At 45.1% G+C, this 15,611-nt stretch overlaps 1 protein-coding gene across 1 annotated transcript; it reads left to right on the top strand.

The window, feature by feature from the left end:
* The first annotated feature begins 1,386 nt into the window (after positions 1–1,386).
* On the top strand, positions 1,387–2,088 carry LOC145414413 (uncharacterized). Its single transcript, XM_080283950.1, has 2 exons — positions 1,387–1,554; positions 1,672–2,088. The coding sequence occupies exons 1-2, from the start codon at positions 1,387–1,389 to the stop codon at positions 2,086–2,088; spliced, it is 585 nt and encodes a 194-aa protein (XP_080140076.1).
* Positions 2,089–15,611: the final 13,523 nt, after the last annotated feature.

Genomic DNA, 15,611 nt, shown 5'->3' with positions numbered 1-15,611 from the left:
ATGATAAAAGTAAAATTAAGTACGAGTAAGTGCTTTATTCATAAATCCTTAAGTTCACACAAAAAACTCAGACAATGAACTATTCTTCTTTGCAAATCGCCTCTTCTCCCTCATCTTCACCGTCATCTTCGTGAATAGTCGGTTGATTGTGACAACCACCCCCATCTTCATAGTGACAATAGTCCGTGCAAGACAAGCCAGATGATTTGCAGCTGCATTAATAATGCCTATTGTACATGTGGTTGCTGCACTGCAGCTGCAGCTGATAATGCCAAGGAGTTGTGCTGGAGCCACTGGTTGATCTGCTATACATGGCATTGTTCTTCCTTGAGTGATTTTCCAGCCATAGCTCGAGATATTTGCATCAGCTGCAGGGCCGTCTTTGACAGCATCTTTCCACAGTTGCAAATGCAAATGAGCTCTGAATGTGTGGAAAAAGAGATTTTTGTCCACAGGGGACAGCTTCTTGAGTGGAGGTGGCTTCCTTTGCTTTTTTTAATGTTATATTTTGCCTCATTCATAGAAGAGGCCCTCTTTTGTCCATATGGCACTAAGAAAAAGGCCTGAGAAGTTTTCTGAACGTCTTCATGAGAGGCACCTTCTTCACCAAGAACCGTATCCAGACCATGAATGTCATTGTTTAAGCCCCCGTGACACATGCAGGCTACCTCTGTGCGACCTTTGAGTGACCAAAAAATGGGCAGGTTGCAGCGAGGTCGCCAAAACTCATAAAAACCTGTTTCTTTGTGACTCCTCTGGCGACCCTTGGGCACTCTTTTGGCGACCTATAATGCATTTTTTGGGCAATTTCGTGGCGATCCCTGGGCGACCTATGAGTCCACTGAGCGACCTAGTAGCATGCTCTGTGCGATCCACGGCGACCATTGAGTGACCTAGCAGCATGCTCTGTGTGATCAATGGCGACCAACAGCAACCGCTGAGGGACCATTCGGCAATGCTCTGGCGACCTAGGCGACCCCTGAGCGCTGTTTAGGTGCTGCTTGGGCCACCATGGCGACCGCTGAGGGACCCTTCAGCGACCGGGAGCACCTGGCTATATATATATGAGCTGATTTTGGTGCTCTTCTATCAGTCTCAGCCTAGCTGTTGAAGAAAAAAACATCTCCAGAAGGTCAAGATTCCAAGATGAACAACCAAGGTCTGCTGCATGCTGCCCTCCTACAAGGTCACCAAGCACTGATCCTGAACCAGATGACCATTGCTGCGCTTAGGAGGAGGAGGAGGAGGCACAGAAGAAGGAGACCAAGTACCTGATGGGTCCGCTCATGGCTGACACAACAAAGAAGGTTACAGTTCGGGGACTACAGCCAACTGATGCAAGAACTGAGGCTAGGAGATGAAAGTTCCTTCTACAACTACCTCCGCATGGAGCTGGCGATGTTCGACGAGCTGTTGCAAATGGTTGGCCCAAGAATGACGAAAGCAGAAACCAATTGGAGAGAAAGTTTGGAACCTGGTCTGAGGTTGGCTGTGATCCTCAGGTACCTAGCTACTGGGGACAAGTACCCTACCCTCCAGTATCAGTATCAAGTGGTGTGTAACACAATCTCCATGTTTGTGCCAGAAATGTGTCGAGCGATCTGAGAAGAGTACAAGGATGAGGTTATCACATGCCCAACAACCCCTCATGAGTGGCATGCTGTTGCATAGGACTATAAGAATAGGTGGAATGTGCCGCATCCATGTGGTGCCCTTGATGGAAAGCATGTTGCCCTGCAATGTCCTCTGAACACAGAAACCCTATACCACAACTACAAGGACTTTTTCTCTGCGGTGCTCTTTGCCTTGGTCAATGCTAACTACAAGGTCCTCTGGATTGATGTTGGTGGCCTGGGTTCAATGTCTGACTGTCAAATCTTCAATGAATCAGAAATAAAGCAGTGCCTCGATGATGGTTCCATCAACTTCCCTGATCTGGAACCACTACTGAATGATGACCATGACACACCATACTTCCTCTTTGGTGATGATGTGTTTGGCCTGAGGACCTACATGATGAAGCCGTACTCTATCAGGAGACTCACCAAGGAACAGCGGATCTTCAACTATTGTATCTCTCGTGGATGACATGTGGTGGAGAATGCGTTCGGCATTCTAGCACAGTGATTTCAGCTGCTCCTCACCAAGATGCAGCTGTTGCCTGATGCAGTCCAGGATGTACTGGAAAAGTGCATCTGTCTTCACAACTTAATGCGCGAGAGATATCCAGTCCTACAGAATGCCGGACTGGATCAAGAAGATGAGAATCATAACCTCATCCCAGGAGAATGGCAACAACAAGCCAACATGCATGAGGTGGAACAAGTAGTTGGACCCAATCATGACACAAGAGCAGGGAAGCGGCACTCAGAGTACCTCAGATTATATTTCAATAGTACAGCTGGTTCAGTTCCTTGGCAAGACAGAATGATTTGAGCTCAAATGTTGTGTGTGTGGACTTGTAATTCCCATCATGAATAGTGATTTGAAGTACATTTACAGAGGACATGTGATTTGAAATGCATTTGCTGAGGACTTGTGATTTGAAGTTTGAATTGTGTGTTGTTGTAATTTGAAGTTGTGATATTACTTGTCATTGAATAAATAGATTGTTAATATTATCATAGTAAAAGAAATAGTAAGAAATAATAAGAGACTGTTGACACTTGGAATCAAGTAAAATAAGACTTAGCACAAAGTTATGACAAGTAAAACTTTTAAAAATTTTCAAAGTCTACATACAAGCAGAAAAACATAAAATGTCAAAAAAGAATTTATGTCAGAAGTAAAAGATGTTTTGTTAAGGAACGTAAGAGAAAAATTTATTGTAATTTATTTCTTACAAATTTTATTTGTGATATGAAGTTTATTTTACATTGTATGTTTTTAAAAGTTTTTTGTCATAACGTTGTGCTATTTTTTTTCCCTAAGATTATTTTTGTGTATGTGTATGTGTGTATACAGTACGGATCCAACTTGTATACTTTGATTCCAAAGTATGTTCCGAACTTGTATAATCCTTGATTCCCAAGTATGTTTATAAATACAACAACAGAAGAAACAACTTTTAAAAATAATCTTTGTTACTCATACATCATTCACATTCAAAGTCAAAAAAATATTCAAACACAGTCCCATGGAAAAGAGTAAAAAAAAGTCTTAAAAGCACAGTCTCAAGAAAACGCAGTGGTGAATCCAGTATATAACACAAATCCTTCAGAGAGCAGAAACCAGTCACTAGTAGTAGCAGTCTCAAAAGCACAGTCACAAAACTCAGTGGTGAATCAAACACACAACAGTCTAAGAGTCACCGTCACTTGTAGTAGCATGTGCTTGTGGTGTTGTGAGCAGCTGGTCGCTGCCTCGGTCTGGTGCTGCAACCTCATTGGCTCTGGCTGAGCCAGGTTGACCATCATCTACTTGCAATGTTTCGTTCTCGAGGTCACGTAGCAGGCTACTACTCAATCCGCTGAACCTAAATGACTCTGGGGTACTGGTCGAGCTGGTAGGAGGGGCCGAGCAGGGACGTACCTGAGACTGAGACAAAGGGCACGGCGGGAAGTTCATCTGTGGGAACTGTTGCTGAACCCAGTTCTGTTCCATCGAGCCTCAGACAGAGGTGGGGTTCTGCACCTTTGTGGGCCACTGATGGGGTGGGGGCTGCCACATCCGTTGAGCAGGTGCCTGGCCATAAGGAGCAGAGGACGGTCCTGGGTAGGACGGAGCAGCTGGAGGTGCAGCAGGTGCAGGAGGAGGAGGCGGAGGAGCACACACACTAGAGGAAGCACTAGCACTAGCAGCGGATTGGCGAGCTGTATTGTTCTCTTCAATGTAGCGGTACAACACCTGGGTCATATCCTTCTGGCAGTGCCTCCATACTTCATGATCCACGCTGAACAGGGTTGACCGCACCCACTTCGTGAACCTGAACCTCCTTTGGTCACCTTCGGGCCCTAGGCGGTCGAATAGCTGCTGTTGCATGGACATTATCTGGGTATAATCCTCCACGGACGTGAGGAGCTGCTCGTCCTGCTCGGCTGGCCTCCTAACATGGCTGGGCTATCCTCGAGTGGCCGTTGTGCAGCTGGAAGTGGTGCTGATGTGGGTGTCGGCTCTGGACAATGATGCATCAGCGGCATCAGGAGTCTCCTCCAAGGTGTCGGGGACATCACTAGCCACTGGAGCTGGACCTTGGGGGGCAACCCTCTGGGCAAGCTGAAAGTATCAAAATTTAACACTTCATAAGTCCACAATTCTTTAACAAATTTTAAAAGATTTCAATGACAATGAAAAATGAAATTATTATGAAAATGTAAAATTTTAAAAATGAAAAGGATACATGTGCTATTGAGAAAATATACTGACACTCACTAACAGCCGTCTGTGCACAGCAAGAATGTGCACCCTCAGGAACTCCAGGTTGGTCAGGACCCACTGGTCCCTGTCAGTCAGCTCTTGGTCAGCCTGCCTGGACTTGTTCTTCATTAGCTGGCCCATACGAGTCCTGAGACTTTTGTACCACACTTTCAGCACTTCGATGTCATTCCCCAGCTCCTGAGCCTTCTCCTGCCACAAGGCCTCCTTCCTCTATGGGTTCTTGTACTCCCTCATCTTCTTATTGTAGATCTCAGGATGCTCCCTGAGCCACTCGACCATGGACTCCTCATCAGCTTCACTAAGGTTCCCCACCACCTTGTCCTTCCTCTTCCTCTTTGCTTGGTTGCCACCCTCAGACATCTCAGAGTCAGTTGACTCCTAGACCAAATGTACAGGCCCAGCAGCTTCAGGATCAGCTGCAGCAGGAGCAGGTGCAGTGGGCTCACGGAGTCCACGGCCACGACCAGCAACACAGCAGGGGTGTTCTCCTGAGGAGTCTTGAGGGTCATCTACAGCCTGGTCACCATCACTTTGGCCAGCACTTTGAACATCTTCATCCCCTTGACCTTGGCCAGGACTTTCAGCAGCAGGACCAGTACCTTGGGCAGCAGGACCTCCTTCTTGGCCATCTTCAGGAGCTATTGCACCTCGCCGGTTCTTGGCCTTCATCTTGGGACACTTCTTGGGACCCTTGGGAGGCATGATGGCTTGAGACCTTCTTGAGTCTTGAGTTTTGAGAGTTCTTGAATCTTCAGCATCCACAGATAGAATGAAACACCGCGGATTGTGGCCCCCTATTTATAGTCATTGCCACCTCACTGCGAGGGCGCTGCAGGTCGCTGCTGTGTCACTCAAGCATCACTGCGGTCGCTCAAGCGTCGCCGAGGTGGCCCAATGGTCGCTCAGTGGTCGCCACTGTGATCTTTCAATGCACGTTATTGGTCGCTCAAAGGCTGCTTAACCCGCCCCGTCCTGACCACTTTTTCACCACTGGTAACCCCCAATCCCGACCATTTTTCGACCCTTTTTTTTTTTTGCTAAAACTTTTGCTTTTGGTCAGAAACAATGGTCAGTGACAAAGAAATTGTTCCCCGGGGTCTATAATTACCTTAAACAGGTATGCCTTGGTCACACTGGCCCCGTGTTCTCCGTAGGCGGTCTGAGCCTCTAACGTTTTCTATGGTATTATAAGTCTGGGAAACCAATGAAAGTAAGTAGATATGTATTTATTACAAACATAAAAACATGTGATAAAAGAGTATATTGGATTTTATACAAAAATAGAGCAGAAATAAGCATTGTACCATCGTGCGAAACGAGCAAAATCGGGCAACTTGGTCACGATGAATCGCTAACATTCGAAAATCATGATACATATCATTTTTTTTTCTTACATAATACTTCTACAATAACATTATACCATTTTACATTTTATTGAACTGTTTTTACGTATTCACAGGCCTTTTGATAACATTTAGCGTAATGTTAGCGCTTATTTACGTAGTGAGTGAACTCACTGTGACTGTTGTTTCAACTCGTATTGTGTTTTTTCTACTTACATAATCTCTATCTATCTATCTATAGCCCGACGCCCTAATCCCGCAAAGGGTGGCCACAGACAAAACGCCTCCAAGTCACTCTGTCACCCACCATTTGACTCCCCTCCCCCCAACTCACCCCCCTCTCCCTCATATACCTCTCAACTCCATCCCTCCACCTCATCCTCGGTCTACCCCTCCCTCTCCCTCCCTCCACCTCACCTACATACACCCTCTTAGTCAGTCTTTCATTTTCCATTCTCTCCACATGTCCAAACCACCTCAGTGTATTTCTCCTAATCTTTTCAACCACATCCACATCTACCCCACAACGTTCCTTCACTTCTTCATTCGTCAACCTGTCCCTCCACGTCACTCCACATGCTCCTCTCAAGTAACTCATTTCCACTGCTCTCATTCTTGACTTGTTCCCCTCTTGCAAGGTCCACGCCTTGCTTCCATACGTCAGGGTAGGGATCACAATACCATCATGCAGTGACTTCTTAACTTCCATACTCACCTCCCTATTTCTCATCACTGCTTTCAGTGTACCAACAACCTTTCTTCCCTGCTGTACCCTTTCACGTACTTCATCCCCCAAAGTTCCATCCTTACTCATCACACTACCCAAGTACTTGAATGCACTCACATTCTCCATATCCTCACCATCCAACCTCACTACACACTCTGTGACTTCATTCCTCTCAAACACCATAACTTTACTTTTGTTTACACTAACTTTCAGCTTCCTCCTCCTACACACTGTCCCAAATTCATTCACCAAACCTTGCAACTCCCATTTATCTTCACTCAACAATACTGTATCATCAGCAAACAGCAACACCGGAAGCTTCCAAATCTCACCCTCATTCATTAGGGCCACCCCCACATCCACTGCCCTACCTTGCACCTCCTTTACAACCCCATCCATATATATATTAAACAGCCATGGAGACATCACACACCCCTGTTTCAGTCCTACATTGAGATCAAAGAACTCACTCAGCTCACCATCCACTCGCACCGTAGCCCTAGCTCCCTCGTACATACTCTTCACAGCACTCAACAATTTCCCCTCCACTCCATATATTCTTAATACCTTCCATATACCTTGCCTATCTATTCTGTCATAAGCTTTCTCCAAGTCCATGAAGGCAGCATACACTTTCCTTCCCTTCTCTAGATACTTCTCCACTAAACATCTTAGAACAAATATCTGATCTACACACCCTTTTCCCTTCCTAAATCCCCCTTGTTCTTCTCCAACTAGCTCCTCTGTCATATGCCTAACCCTATCAATGAGTATTCTACCATACATTTTACCAGTCACACTAAGAAGGCAAATACCCCTATGGTTACTACATACTTCTCTCTCCCCTTTTCCTTTGTACAGAGGAACAATTATACCTGATTTCCAGTCCTCTGGAACCCTTCCCTCTTCCCAAGCCAATCTACACAACTTCCATATCCACTCCACAACAATCTCACCCCCATACCTCAGCATTTCACCACACACTCCATCAATTCCTGGGGCCTTTCCCAGCTTAATCTTCTTCATCGCTTCCACTACTTCCGACCTACTGATCTCTTCCTCCCTCCTCTCATCTCTTCTTCTCCCAGCCATTCCCCAACCACTTATACTCACACTGCTCTCACTCTCTACATTCAACAAATCCTCAAAGTGCTCCTTCCATCTCCTCAATTTCTCTCTCTTCTCCACCAACAATCTATTATTCCTATCTTTCACTCCCCTACTATTTCCCCTTTCACACTGCCTTACTTTCTTTACCTCCTTCCAAAACAATTTCTTACTCTCCCTCCATTTCACACTCAGATTCCTCCCAAACTCTTCATCCACTTTCTTCTTACTCTCCTTCACCAGTCTCTTAACCTCCCTTCTCCTGCTCACATATACCTCTCTCTTCTCTCTCTCAACTTCTCCCCTACCTCTACTCGCCAACCATTCACCATATGCCTTCTTCTTTTGTTCCACAGCTCGTTTCACCTCATCATTCCACCATGCTGTCCCTTGCACACCCTTGCATCTCCTCCTCACTCCACAAACCGCCTCACACGCTGCGCTTATCTCTTCCGTGAATATCTTACATACGTCTTCCACCCCTTCCATCTGCTCTAGCTCATACCTTCCCAATCTTTCTTCCACTATGCTTTTATACTCTGTCCTTTTCTCACTATCTTGCAATTTCTCCACTCTTCTCACAGGAGCTGCTTCCTCCTGTCTTCCCCTTCGTCTCCTCAACCACTTTCTTTGCAGCTCTACCTTGGCCATCACTAAGTGATGGTCCGAGACTCCATTCCCCCACCCTCTCCACACCCTTGCATCCAACACTTGTCTTCTCATTCGCTCATCCACACACACGTATTCTATCATTGCCTTTCGTTCAACAAGTTCACCATCCATCCTCCTCATTACTCTCCATGTATACCGGTGGATCATCTTATGACGAAAGTAGGTGTTGGCTATTGCCAACCCCTTACCAGCACAGATGTCCACCAAAGCACTACCATTCCCATCTACTTCAGCTAACATTATACACTTTTCAACTTTATAGAACTGTTTTGAGATAATTTCAGGCCTTACGTAAATATATAGCGTAATAATAGCGCATAATAACACACACGGTGAAGTCGCTATGACAACTATTTCAACTTACAACCTATTTTTGTACTTATATAATAATTCTCCACTAACATTGCACATGTTTACACTTGATATAATTGATATCACATAATTTCAGAACTTACGATGCAACTGAGCGTCATATTAGCGCGTACTTACACAGGGAGTGTTATCGCGATATCATTTGTTTCATCTTACACTAGTATTCAACTTATAAAATACCTTACTACTAACATTACAACAAATTCCACTTTATATAATTCCTATCACATACTTACTGACCAGAATGTGGGTGTACTCGTGACATCAATTATTACAACTTACACTATTGTTCAACTTATACATTTATTCATGCTAACATTACACCCGTTTCCACTTTATATTCTTGCTATCACATATTTACTGACCAGAGTGTTATACTGAGCGTCATATTTTCGCAGATTTACACAGTGGGTGTACTCATGACATCAATTATTACAACTTACACTATTTTTCAACTTATACGTTTTATTCATGCTAACATTACACCCGTTTCCACTTTATATTCTTGCTATCACATATTTACTGACCAGACTGTTATACTGAGCGTCATATTTTCGCAGATTTATACAGTGGGTGTAGTTTTCATATCACTTCGTTCAACTTACACTATTTCTCAACTTATACATTACTTTCCTGCAAACATTACACCCGTTTCAAGTTTATATAAGACTTGGCACATACTGACTGGCCTTACCATTATACTGAGCGTCATATCGCCATCCCACACAGTTTCAGTAGTGTTGGAAGTTATGGTACTCTCTGAAACATGGCTGAAGGCACAACGCAACATTGGTGGTGGTGGGGGAGGTGGAGAGCGGCGCCTTTCATCACTCGCACTTCTCTTCCCTCTCCCTTTTCCTTTACCCTTTCCCTTCCCTTTCCTTTCTTTCCCCACATCCTGGGGCTGTGTGGAGGAAGTTTGGGAATATTGTATGGCGAAAGACGTGCTGGGGAGTGGCTGCACCTCCTCTCCCCTAGGCCTACGTGCACCACGTGCTCGTGCTGCCTCCCTCACACCACTTCCCTTTCACCCCGCACTCCCACCACACCACTTTCGCCTTCCCCAGACAAAACACTAGGCCATACTTTATTTGCCTTCTCGCCCCACCTTCTGATCCTCGGGGAGATATTTTTTCCTTCCCCAACCACGAGGCAACATCACGTCCTAAGCCGCCGTCATCGTCATCGTCCTCATCCTCGTCCTCATCAGAATTTCTCTCTAGGGGATGGAGAGAGGTCCATTCAGGTGTTTTGGGTGCAGGCTGGCCTTCCCTTGCCTTACGATACGTGACATACTGCTTTTTCCGGGGCGAAGGGACCTCCTCATCACTGCTTGTTATTTCCTCCTCAGGCTGCACATAATCTCGATCCACCACATCATCATCAAGTGGAGAATCACTATCTCCAGTGAAGGCATCCAGGGCGGATTGTATTTCGTTGTCTGAGAGACCTTTACGCACCATGTCTGACCTGCTAACAGGTGAGTGACCAAGACAAGGGCGAGCACAGGTCACGCGGGGTCTGGGACGCTGCCCGCCTGGGGGCAGGTAGGGGAGGCTTGGGTACGTGGGCGAATCGAAAATCTCGCGCGAATTTTGAAAATTGTGGAAATTATGAACCTTGCAATTGCAGGACGTTGAAGTACGTCAACGGGATTGGCAGTGACATAACGTGAGGACGTGGAAGTACGTCGACGGGACGCCGCGGGTTAATGGTCGCTCAGTGGTCGCCACTGTGATCTTTCAATGCACGTTATTGGTCACTCAAAGGCTGCTCAATGGTCGCTCAGTGGTCGCCACTGTGATCTTTCAATGCACGTTATTGGTTGCTCAAAGGCTGCTCAATGGTCGCTCAGAGGTCGCTCTCACGGGGTTTTTAAAATATATGCAATTATTAAAGGATAATGATAATAATATTGATAATATTGCAGAGCAGGGACAATGATTGTCTTAATAAATCAAGCAATGATTACTCTACGCTGGCTTGCTTCGCACGATTCTCTAAGAATGAGAATTTATAAACTTTCTCAACAGTACACAGCAGAGACTAATTACTCAGTTGCTGTTTATTAGTACTGTTAGCCTCTGGAGAAAGTTACTTCACCACTGACAATAAATAACTAATACTAATAATAGTATCAGGTTCTTGCTGATGCTTAACTCCTAGGAGGCACAACGGATTTTAAGCTTAATACACAAGACTGGCCTAAGTACCAGTTATGAATGGCAAACGTTTATGCAAGCTAGGAGCTATAAGAGAAATAAGCTTAATTGCGGAGAAATGAAAGACGAGTTTACATTACGTTAAGCTCAAGAAAAAAAACTGTTAAATTTATTGATTACAAAATAAATTTAACATTACATTTCAAAATCAAATTAATGAGATCGCACTCACTCACTCATTCAAGAGCTAAATTCTTATGCCTAGGAAAAACACCTTAACTAAACTCTTAAGTCTAGGAAAACGAAAAGAAATACTGGTCAATGAATGCAGTGTATCACCAACAAAGGGTGGGAGTCTGGAGAACTGTAGTCTAGTGGAGCCTGGGTTGACCTCTCACTTCTGGAGCACAGAACCTCTCTCCGTGACAACAGACACTGGACTGAATTCAAATACGATGTATGGGTAGGACGCACAAGCCACCAGAAGAAGGCGTGGCTAGCGGTTGAGGCAAGCAGGGGCGAACAATAAAGAAACAATAGTATCGCTCAGTAGAGCACTTAGTGACATGCATTAGATCGGTAACTTTTGAAGCAGTGACGAATGTTTTGAAAAGTATACCACCGAAATGGAGAGAGAAACGGTTAACTGAGCGATACACAGTGAGTTTTCCACTAATAGTTTGCGGTTTCTCACAAAAGGGAAATGTCGCGAATTTGATTTGTGACATTACACCCCTACAAAATGAATTTTTTCCTTATGGGAAAAAATTTGTGGATATATATATATATGTACACTTCCTAACTCAGTCACACAAGATTCACACTGTGGTGTGTGTGCTATCCTGCTACAGGAGAAAATCACTATCGCCAATGAGCGTAAAAACCTCGTATTTACGTTAATAGAGGCAAGCTTGAGGGAAAAAACTCCGTGACGATGGTGAAAATCCTGTACTCAGGTCAAACTGAGCGAAAAGTCGCTACATTTACACTGACAACTATTTGTTGTGTAGCGTGATGTATGTAATACATGGTGTAGGTGTAACAGTTGTGGTGTAACTGTACCTACGTGTAAAATGACACAGTAAATATTAATAATATGGCGACGACGAAGGCAGAGGAGAAGAGGCGGCAGCGTGTGGCAGACGATCAGCTGGCCCGCACAGCAAAACTGCTACACCCATTGCTGTACCTGCAAAATCAATTAAGGTGGAGCATCAAAAGTGTCAATGAGACAAAAACTCTTATTAAGTTACAATTACTCTCTCTGCCTAGCAATCAGTACATGCTACGAAAAGTACGCTCTGGCTGAAAAATACGAGTGACAGCCTAAGCTTCGTACATTCGAGGTCGCCATTAATTACAGCACACGATTAGTGTCGACAAGTTGAGAATCCTTATGCAAACTCGGGCTTCCGTAGCCTCGAACTGCACACGGGTCCTCAACCTGTGCCTTAACCTACAGTACTTATATTAATATCGGGGAGCTGAGAATCCTTGTGCAATCTCGGGCTTCCATAGCCTCGAGTCGCCTACGGAGTTCTCTCTCAAACTTCCCCTTAACCTACAGTACTTATATTAATATCGGGGAGCTGAGAATCCTTGTGCAAACTCGGGCTTCCGTAGCCTCGAGTTGCCTCTGCTGAGTTCTCTCTCGAACTTCCCCTTAACTTACGGTACATAATACTCGTATGTATGTACAGGCCCTGGACATACTGTGTCCTGTGGGGCCAACAAGTGAGACGTCAGGTCTGCACCCACTTCACCACTACCCTGTCTCTCAACTGTCTCAGAGATTACGGGTGTGGTTATGAACGGCACAGGAAGGACATGTCCCTGATTAGTGGTGTTACTTTGACACACACTGCAGGAACGGACAAAACTATCTATGTCTCGTCCCATCCCTGGCCAGAAAAAGTCAGCTCGGATACGGCCCTGGGTCTTCCTTTTGTCCATGTGACCTCCTGAGGCTGAACAATGACCCCATTGTAACACTGCTAGGCGGTACTTGGCGGGAACGACAAACTGCAGTTGAACCTCGCCCTCAGGTGTTCGTGACTCACGGTAGAGCTGTCCTTGTTTGCGAAGGAACTTGGCTCGACCTCCCCGTGAATACTTAATCACTCGACCCTTTTGTTTGTTCCGCACGGCAGCAAGTGTCGGGTCAGAATGTTGTTCTTGTACATCAAGTTGACTACACATCAGATCTTGCGGCGATTCAATGATCACTGAGGTGACACAGTCTGGAGCCTCAGCCATGGCTCGTGTTACCACAGCAGCCAAAGTCTGAGTAGCGTTATGTTCGGTGCAACTATCCTTGACACCGAAAATGTTGCCTATTATAAGGTCAAATAAGGGTTCTGGCATGACAACTGCGAGTGTCGTACCAGTATAAAATGGAGATGCCACCTGGATACATGCCTCAGGGAACAATCTCACTGATCCATCAGTAAGGTTTGCATGGATCTGTCGACCTGTATACTGCTCAGGCCGAACTAAACTCTGCTTGACAGAGCAATGTGAGGAACCATTATCTCTCAGGATCTTCACAGGGATGCCTCCCACTAACCCTGGCTGAACAAGGAAGGTACTGTCACCTGTGGGAGGGCCTGTGGAGGAAGCAGCTAGCCACTCATGAGGCTGCTGAATTGATGCGGCAAACATTGTGTCTTGAGAATTATATACTTGAGGGGTTGTACTCACCGCATGTGGAGATGGAACATTGGCCATCTGTGGAGGGGGGTTCACTGTCACTGTGGGACTAGTGAATTGTGGGGGAGTACCCATACTGGTAGGGACGTGACCACCGTGCTGCTGCTGAGGAATGAAGGCTGCGTTCGCTTCCTGCCTCTTTTGAGCTGGTGGTGAAAAAGTTTGTCCCGACGGTCGGTTGCGTGGCTGATACTGCTGCTGGTTAGGGTACTTGTTGTACCTCTTCCACTCAGGTTTCTGAGTGTTTTGCCCCTGGTCCTTCCACTGTGGTTTTGGACCTTGGGCCATTATTCTGAGAATGGCCTTGTTGCTGGGGTTCAGTCTGAGACGATTTCCCAGATTTATCAGGTTTTCTGTTCCAGGAGTTTTGATTACGAGTTTGGTACCCGTATGCAGTGAAGTACGCGTCAGCCTTTTCTACCATTTGGCTGGCATCTTTCACCTGGCAGATCTTAAGCTGTGCTATGAGTTCAGCAGGCCACGACCTCTCTAGCTGTGTACGCAGCATAAGGTCAATTATCCCCTCATGCGTGGAAGGAGTTTCATCTTTCTCCATCCACTCACCTAAGTAAGCAGTGGGACGGTTGAGGAACTGAACAGCTGTCTCCTTGTCTTGGAGACGAGCTCGCATGAACTGAACTTTGGCGTCGTCTACTGTGAGACCATACGCCTTAATGAGTGCAGCTTTCAGCATCTCATACGTGAGATTGTCTCCACGAATTCTGTGGAGAATATCGAGGGCAGGGCCCTCAAATAAACTAAGAAATTGGATCCGCTTAGCTGCCTCATCCAGTTGATACATGTCTGCCATGTCCTCAAAACGAGCTCTGTACGGCTCGATTCGCTCGGCTTCCTTGTATGAAGGAAGCTTGATGCGTGGGGTCGCCAGGACATGTGCAGGGAGAATGCTCGAGGAGCTTTGACCAACTGCACCAGATGTGTCTGAAGTCAAGGAATCTTGCTTGAGCTTCAGCACTTCAAGTTCATGTTTTTCGCATGCTTCTTGCTTGGCACGTTCGTGTTCTCGTTGTTCCCGCTCGTATTCGCGCTCTTTTTCGCGTTCCTCACGCTGTTCTCGCTCGTATTCGCGCTGAATCTTACGCTCTTCACGGGCATCATTCTCGCGCTGCTGGTCCATATTGTGACGTGAGAGTATGTACTCTTTAAATTCAGTTGGGTCTGCAAGACCCATATCTTTGGCTTCCTGTAAAAGTACAGTGGTAGCCATGTCGGTAATTTACTGAGCAAGCCGAAACTGAGTACTGACTGCTGCTTTGCAAACGAATACTAATAAACACAAGTAAAGAATACAGACACAAGCTAGTGGTGACCAGTATTATCTAGTTAACTGGAAAAGAATAAAGCAAAAATGCAAATAACTGAGAAGACTCAATAATGAATACAATGGGTACGGCGGCTACCCAGGAGCGAATAAAATCGTCTGGCGTTACCAAAAATAAAGTACTAAATAGAGTTAAGTACTCTATGGATTAATAAAGCAATAATTCACTTGCTAAATTAACGGTAAACACCAGTTAACTTGTGCCTATAAACTTTAATGATAAATACCTAAATATGAACGAGTGAGTATTATCTCGTGAATAGCTTTAGAGCTAGGAGTTAATATCCTGGAATGAAGTCGCCAATTGTCACGTTTTTTTTTTAAATATATCCAATTATTAAAGGATAATGATAATAATATTGATAATATTGCAGAGCAGGAACAATGATTGTCTTACTAAATCAAGCAACGATTACTCTACGCTGGCTAGCTTCGCACGATTCTCTAAGAACGAGAATTTATAAACTTTCTCAACAGTACACAGCAGAGACTAAGTACTCAATTGCTGTTTATTAGTACTGTTAGCCTCTGGAGGAAGTTACTTCACCCCTGACAATAAATAACTAATACTAATAATAGTATCAGGTTCTTGCTGATGCTTAACTCCTAGGAGGCACAACGGATTTTAAGCTTAATACACAAGACTGGCCTAAGAACCAGTTATGAATGGCAAACGTTTATGCAAGCTAGGAGCTATAAGAGAAATAAGCTTAACTGCAGAGAAATGAAACACGAGTTTACATTACGTTAAGCTCAAGAAAAAGAACTGTTAAATTTATTGATTACAAAATAAATTTAAC

This window comes from Coenobita brevimanus, chromosome 99 (assembly GCF_032717465.1).
Source record: "Coenobita brevimanus isolate Jiangsu-jjx chromosome 99, ASM3271746v2, whole genome shotgun sequence".
In the NCBI taxonomy this organism is placed as follows: Eukaryota; Metazoa; Arthropoda; class Malacostraca; order Decapoda; family Coenobitidae; genus Coenobita; species Coenobita brevimanus.
The sequence above is the reverse complement of the archived record's forward strand: the minus strand, read 5'-3'. Positions and strand labels throughout refer to the sequence as shown.

Excerpts from the sequence above, each read along its gene's own strand:
- LOC145414413 (XM_080283950.1), top strand. The coding sequence starts at position 1,387 with ATGGAGCTGGCGATGTTCGACGAGCTGTTGCAAATGGTTGGCCCAAGA. Across the intron at positions 1,555-1,671 it reads TCCAGTATCAGTATCAAGTG|GACTATAAGAATAGGTGGAA; the intron begins GTGTGTAACACA and ends GCTGTTGCATAG.